This window comes from Bidens hawaiensis, unplaced genomic scaffold (assembly GCF_021521415.1).
Source record: "Bidens hawaiensis isolate Kalapana, Puna unplaced genomic scaffold, B.hawaiensis_p1.1 tig00033810_1, whole genome shotgun sequence".
NCBI classification, from domain to species: domain Eukaryota; kingdom Viridiplantae; phylum Streptophyta; class Magnoliopsida; order Asterales; family Asteraceae; genus Bidens; species Bidens hawaiensis.
In genome coordinates, this window is record NW_027495803.1 from 44,181 (window position 1) to 50,714 (window position 6,534).

At 37.3% G+C, this 6,534-nt stretch overlaps 2 protein-coding genes across 2 annotated transcripts; one reads left to right on the forward strand and one right to left on the reverse strand.

Moving 5' to 3' along the window:
• Positions 1-753: 753 nt before the first annotated feature.
• On the reverse strand, positions 754-1,416 carry LOC143585294 (uncharacterized). The gene is made up of 2 exons (XM_077067112.1): positions 1,191-1,416; positions 754-929 (listed from the first exon to the last, which is right to left on the reverse strand). Exons 1-2 carry the CDS (start codon positions 1,414-1,416, stop codon positions 754-756), a joined length of 402 nt encoding a protein of 133 aa, XP_076923227.1.
• A 954-nt stretch (positions 1,417-2,370) lies between these two features.
• On the forward strand, positions 2,371-5,104 carry LOC143585298 (heptahelical transmembrane protein 1-like). The gene is made up of 3 exons (XM_077067114.1): positions 2,371-2,579; positions 3,422-3,514; positions 4,411-5,104. Exons 1-3 carry the CDS (start codon positions 2,371-2,373, stop codon positions 5,093-5,095), a joined length of 987 nt encoding a protein of 328 aa, XP_076923229.1. The 3' UTR covers positions 5,096-5,104.
• The last annotated feature ends 1,430 nt before the right edge of the window (positions 5,105-6,534 follow it).

Sequence of the window (6,534 nt, forward strand, 5' to 3'; positions counted from 1 at the left end):
TGGCACCAAAGGAGATGGCATGCAAACCACTTGGGTAAGGCCACACGACACGAAAATATGCTCCACCGATTCATTGTGATCTCCACAAAAAGCACAATCAAGCGAGGGAACATTAATGTTCCGGGCCGCTAACATAACCTGAGTCTGTAGACGATCTAACTCCGCTCTCCAAGCCACCAAATTCACCTTTTTGGGTACCCAACTATTCCATTTAAACACAAACTCAGGCATAACACCCCGCTGATTTGCAAGGTGCCATTTAATGCTCTTAACATTAAACGACCCCGACTCATCTAGATCCCAACAAAGTTTGTCTTCTCCCAATTCTAACACCACAGTTTGGCATACCGTAAGCAATTGTCGGAATTCATCCACCTCCACTAAAGATCTCGGATTCCGGGACCAACCCCACTGTCCGCATATAAAATTGGACTCCATGAATAAACGATCCGCTACCATGCAATTATTGTCTGCCTCTAACTCGAACAGTCTCGGAAACCCGGTATAAAACGATTCGTTTCCAATCTATAAATCCAACCAAAAAGTTGTCTCACCTCCACTACGTACCATAAATTTGATGTTCGAGCTGAGATTTATCCCTGTCAACGACAATTCAGCAGAAACTTTTACAATATACCGCCAAGGGCCCGAAGCCAAAAGCCTAGCCGGGATCAGTTACCATGACCTCGAAGAATGGTGGATGGCCCAGACATATTGACACCACAACCTTCTTTTTTCGGCCTTGAAGCACCACTACCATTTAGCTAACATGGCTAAATTTGAATCTTTCAACAACTCCAACCCGACTCCACCATACTTTTGCGGGGTAATGACCTTATTCCAAGCAACCCAACTGATTTTATCTTTATCTTCTGTTCCGCCCCAAAAGAAAACCCTCCTAATTCTTTCCAGCTTTTCTAAAACAACACCTGGCATAAAATAATGAGAAATAGTATGTCGGTAGAGCGTTTAAGACCGATTTAATAATTGTAATCCGACCCCCGATAGGCAATGTGTTAACCTTCAACCCGAAAGGCATTTTTTTAAAAAGACCCACAACCAGGTCCCAAGATTTCTCCAAATGAATATTAGCCCCAACCGGAAGATCGAGATAGATAAACGGTATGGATCCGACCCCACACTGTAAAATATTTGCAATCTGACCCTTTCCAATTCCCCCACACATGTACCATAAACTCGGCATTTCGCCAAGTTCACTTTTAGCCCGGAAACAAGGTAGAAGCACCGAAGTATCCTTTTCAAATTTATCACATTCTCGCTATCCCATTCGCCCAAAAATACCACATCATCCGCATAAATGAAATGAGAAACTACCGGACCCGCCCGCCCACAACGAAGTCCCCGATAAATACCTCGGTCAACCGCCCTCCTCATAACACACGAAAGTGCTTCCATGGCAATGATGAAAAGGAACAGTGATAAAGGGTACCCCTGACGAAGTCCCCAAAAAGATTGAAATTCCGAAGCTGGGGAACCGTTAACCAGTACCGAGGCACGACCCGAACCCAGAATTCCGGAGACCCATTTCCGCCATAATGCCGGAAAATTCATTTGCTCCAATATAGAGTTCAAAAACTTCCAGTTTAACGAGTCATATGCCTATCAACGTCAACTTTAAAAATCAATCCTTTTTTCTTTGACCTCTTAAGCCAAGAAATAACTTCGTTAGGAACCAACGGACCATCAAGGATGCTTCTATTTGCCAAACACGCGGACTGCTCCTCAGAAATTAACTTATTTATCACCTGTTTCAATCTTTACTAACACCTTAATTTGAGATTACTTTGTTTGCACACCCGATCAAACTAATCGGAAGAAATATGTGAGACAAAAATGTTCTTAGATAGGATGCATAAATCTCCAACATAGGCCTCGGCTGTTTTTCTTCTATCCAATTTTTTCCTCATTATTTTGGTTGTAACCGTATCGTAATTTCCTTTCTTATTGCATTTGTTTTCTTTTCTTGCTATAATGTGATTAAAAAATTGTCATTGATATCCCCACAATTCATTCATCTAAAAGTGTCAAATAACCGTCAAACTGTAAATAAGTTAGAATGGGTCTGAAACGCTTTAGCAAGCCGAGTTGATATACACACAAATAAAATATAATTTTTTAGTCCTGACACATAAATAAATATAAATAATAAATAAATACTAATATAGTGGTAGTTTACTTGTAAATCTCATTCTCTTTTCTAGAATTTATTAAATATAAAACTCTTAAACAAGCTCTAATATATCTCTAGGAAAATAAAACTTGCAAGTAAAGTTCTACTTAAAACAAATAATATCCTTGTTTGATCCCCCAATGCGGGAGCTCACCTATCATAATAAAAGTATGAGGGTGATGAAGGAACAAACTGCAACGATGGATGAAACACAGTTTCTGAATCTGAACAAGAAGGTGAACAAGTATCCATTATTAAAGTACGAAGAACTGCCAGAATATATGAAGGATAATGAGTACATCTTGAATTACTACAGAGCTGATTGGCCTCTCAAGCATGCTTTCATCTCCTTGTTCATGTGTCACAACGAAACCTTAAATGTCTGGACGTAAGTAATATTATCTTCAACCTTTTTGGGGAATTTGTTGCCAATTTAGAATAATAGTTTGTGACAGAGGTTTACATGGAGCAACGTCTCAGTTCTACCGGTTAAATTTTCCGGAAATGGTATTAATTTTGGGGAAGTTGATTGGAATTGGATCATCAACAATTCTTCTTTGATTTTCTATTTTTTGAATAAATTATTTAAAAATTGTTAGGTTTTTGTTTTTCTTGAATTTCTATTATTATCTTCTGAATAAAATATCATCTTCATTAAAGTTTGAGTTTGGTTGTTGCAACAACCACCTAAACTGCACCTATCAATTGATTTGTTTTTAAAGTTTAGATTTAATGGTGTTTATTATTAATTAAATAGTTTAATTTGCAAATAAAATAAATTATCTTAATTAGTTGAATAAAGTATTATTTTTCTTTTGTATCTAATATTACAACTTTAATGTTTGCGTTAATCACCAATGAGCTGGTGGTGAAATGATAAATAAGAGACCTGGTGTTTCATATGATCCATGTTTGATTTAGGCGTCACCATTTAGGTTTGGCCACCAGGTTATGATAGAGGCTAGACGATCACTAGTTCGATCCTTGAACCGAACGAGTTTTATCTCACCGCACTGTTGTGTCTTCGGGTAAGTGTTCATGAGCGTCAACTTTAGGTGAGGGTTTTCTCCAGTTCGAAGAAGAGTATATACCGATGCAGTGAATTTCATCAGTAGCACATTTGAAGTATTTGTTAGTCGTTTAAAAAGATGTTTACTTTAATCATGTGGGGTATTCAACAATTTTACAGACTTTGAAATAATATTTTTTTTTGCTATTTTTAATATGCAGGCATTTGATTGGATTTGTTGCATTCTTGGTGCTTACAATTGCAAACTTGACCGATTTATATCCAGTAGCAGACTTTCTTCAAGTTTCCAAATGGTATGTAATGCTAGTTGTCCTTTATAATGTGGTGTAGTGGTAGGGAGATTGGATTTCTTAATGGAGACTCAAGTTTAATTCTCACTTACAACACCTTGGGGGACATGGGTGGCTCAATAGAGGAAGACTGGGATCTTTATGACACCTTCTGTTTTTGAACCAATTTTGAAAGATATACACTATAAAGTCAAAATAAAAAAAAACTTAATTTTACTCCAGTTCGATCCTGAGGGCATCCGGGTTTTACCACCAGTGGGCCTTCGGACGGGTGGGTTTCCCTCGAAACTAGAGATAACTTGAAGGCGCTTAAGGACTCCGTACGGCTGATTTGGGCCAGCTAGCGGTGGCCTTTAGCCACTGGGTCACCCCATACGGGGTATCTAGGCATTCTATGTTTATTGGTCGTTAAAAAAAAAGTATGTAATACTAGTTAATTAGCATAAATCGGATTTAATTAACTTTTTTTAATTGAGCCATTAATTATGATTTCGGAAATGGTAAACCAAACTGGTACGGTTGGGTGGGTTGGTATGTTTTTAATGGGTTGATGGTTCGATTTTGACTATATGAATCAGCTTATTTGGTTTCAAAATCGTTACTTTGTGTTAAAACTTTTAAATTGATAGATATGGAAGGTTCAATAATATATTATATTGCATAATACATATATACAAGTTTCGAACCGTCAAAAGCGAACTGTATAAATCACAAACCGTCTGAGCCAATCGACTTGCTTCGGTTTGGACGGTTAATTTGTTTCACCAGGTTATAAACGCCCCTAATTACTCAAATAAATATCAAAGATAAAAGATAATAATGCAAAGAATCTTGAACATCCCACAAACTTAGACTCGCCTTGGCTAGGTTACACTTCTAATTTCCTCGTATATTTTCAGGGCTTTCTCATCAAATCATCCTTTGAACAATACTCGTCAAATGATGTCGTCATACATAGACACCTCGCCACCACTAATAGAAGCAACACGATGGCCGCTATTTGTGTATTTGGGCGGTTCAATGTTTTGTTTCGTGTCAAGTAGCATATGCCACCTTTTTTCTTGTCACTCGCATCATTTGAACTGTCGGCTAACTCAACTAGACTATGCTGGCATTTCCGTTATGATCATAACCTCATTCTTTCCTCCGATCTATTATATCTTCCGATGCACCCCCGTGTGGCAATATGTCTACCTCACAATAATAACCATTCTAGGCATATTCGCAATCATGGTGTTGCTTTCCCCTGCGCGAATGAAAGGTAAATTTCGTTTCATGCGTACTTTGATCTTTGTATCAATGGGCCTTTTTGGGGTGATCCCTTCAATCCACGCGACCATCGTTAATTGGAATGTACCACAAAGGAACACGACTTTAGGATTCGAATCGGCCATGGGGTTTTCTTACTTGGTGGGAGCCATGTTTTATGTTAGCCGAGTACCCGAGAAGTGGAAGCCCGGTTGGTTTGATTTAGTCGGGCATAGTCATCAGATATTCCACGTATTTGTGGTGATGGGTGCGTTGGCTCATTACGTCTCTGTCCTTATACTTTATGAGTATCGTTGTCGCATCACTTGTGATTGATTTACAGCATCTATGAGCCTTGTTATGTTAATAGTAATACATGGAAGCAAAGATTATTTTATATCATATGTTACTTAGCCATGTCATGTTTAAAGTTTGGTTTAAATTATTTGGTACAAAAATTCATCTAGTTACAATGGCTCTTTGGGTTTGGTAGGAACCACCTTTAGATATGGACTAACCCTGTTATGTTAACTTGTTAAAAAACAATAACTTATAGCTATAGTAGCTAAGGCTATAACCATATTAATCACATGGGCTGTGACACTCGTCTTTTATTTTTATTTATTTATTTTTATAATTGTATTTGTTTTATGTTTCCCGTCTTGTAACCGAATATTGTTTATTACGTCAAGGTATTAATTATGTCACGATTTTGTCTTTATTATGTTTTACGCGCTAACGCTTTCATATATCGCTAAAGTATCAATTATATGCACTTTTGACCCTAAACTTTAGTTTAACCAATTTCTGGACCCAAACCAAACACAAAGGACCTTATTGCAAAATAACAAAACTTTTCCCTCTCTTTCTCCCTTCCCCCGTCACCAACGTCGACCCCCCCCCCCCTTCCATCTTTTGATTCAATTGACCTAGGAATCACGGAATTTAAACGCGTATATTCGTCTCTTGTTAACGCGAAATCAAACATTATAGAAAGTTTGTTAATTGACAGCTCGTTCATATCAATTTCTTTAACTCGAGCCGCGGATAGAACTTGATCTTGTTAGCCTATAAATACTCAACCAAAACGCAATTAACTTGTACCTCACACTCTCTAGCACTCTGCGAACCTAAGCCCTAAGATAATTTCACCACAGAAGCTGTCAAAGTTGGGTTTTTATCTCGTTTGCAAGCCGTAACCCTAACCCATCGTTTTACTTCAATTCGTAACCGTATGAGGTAATTGTTACATGCATTAGGGTCGGATTTTGATTATGGTTAAAACCCCTCTGTCAATTTTAATCGACAAAGGGTACAAGACCTTCAATTGGGAATTTATTTCGATTAGGGTTTATATGATTTGGGGCTTTTGTTTGAACTAATGGTTATATCTTTTCGTTTCTACTTCTGTAAACAAGTTAAGGTACTGGTCCGGTGGCCAGTGCACATGAAGCCAACGTTAAACCCGGCCAGGGGCGCAGGTTCGAACCTCCCCTTGTCCTGCTAAAAACTTATATGTTACGCTTGTTTAAACGAACCGAAACCTAATAAAGTCCTAAAATAATTTTTCGTATACATATATATTTATATACATATATAAAGATATTTAATTATTTATATATCTGTACTCTTTATACCTAAATAATAATAATAATAATAATAAATTTGTTACTTCTCTTTGTTAAAACTATTAAAATGGATTACATAAAATGTTTTCTTTATAAATAAATCGACATTTATATTATAAATGGTTTTCATTTAATAAGCAAATATGA

What these genes read in the sequence shown, in the direction of transcription:
- LOC143585294 (XM_077067112.1), bottom strand. Translation starts at nt 1,416, where the DNA reads ATGGAAGCACTTTCGTGTGTTATGAGGAGGGCGGTTGACCGAGGTATT. An exon ending in GGCGAAATGCCGAGTTTATG is followed by an intron (nt 930 to 1,190) that starts GTACATGTGTGG and finishes ATTTTATGCCAG; the next exon opens with GTGTTGTTTTAGAAAAGCTG.
- LOC143585298 (XM_077067114.1), top strand. Translation starts at nt 2,371, where the DNA reads ATGAAGGAACAAACTGCAACGATGGATGAAACACAGTTTCTGAATCTG. An exon ending in GAAACCTTAAATGTCTGGAC is followed by an intron (nt 2,580 to 3,421) that starts GTAAGTAATATT and finishes TTTAATATGCAG; the next exon opens with GCATTTGATTGGATTTGTTG. An exon ending in TTTCTTCAAGTTTCCAAATG is followed by an intron (nt 3,515 to 4,410) that starts GTATGTAATGCT and finishes GTATATTTTCAG; the next exon opens with GGCTTTCTCATCAAATCATC.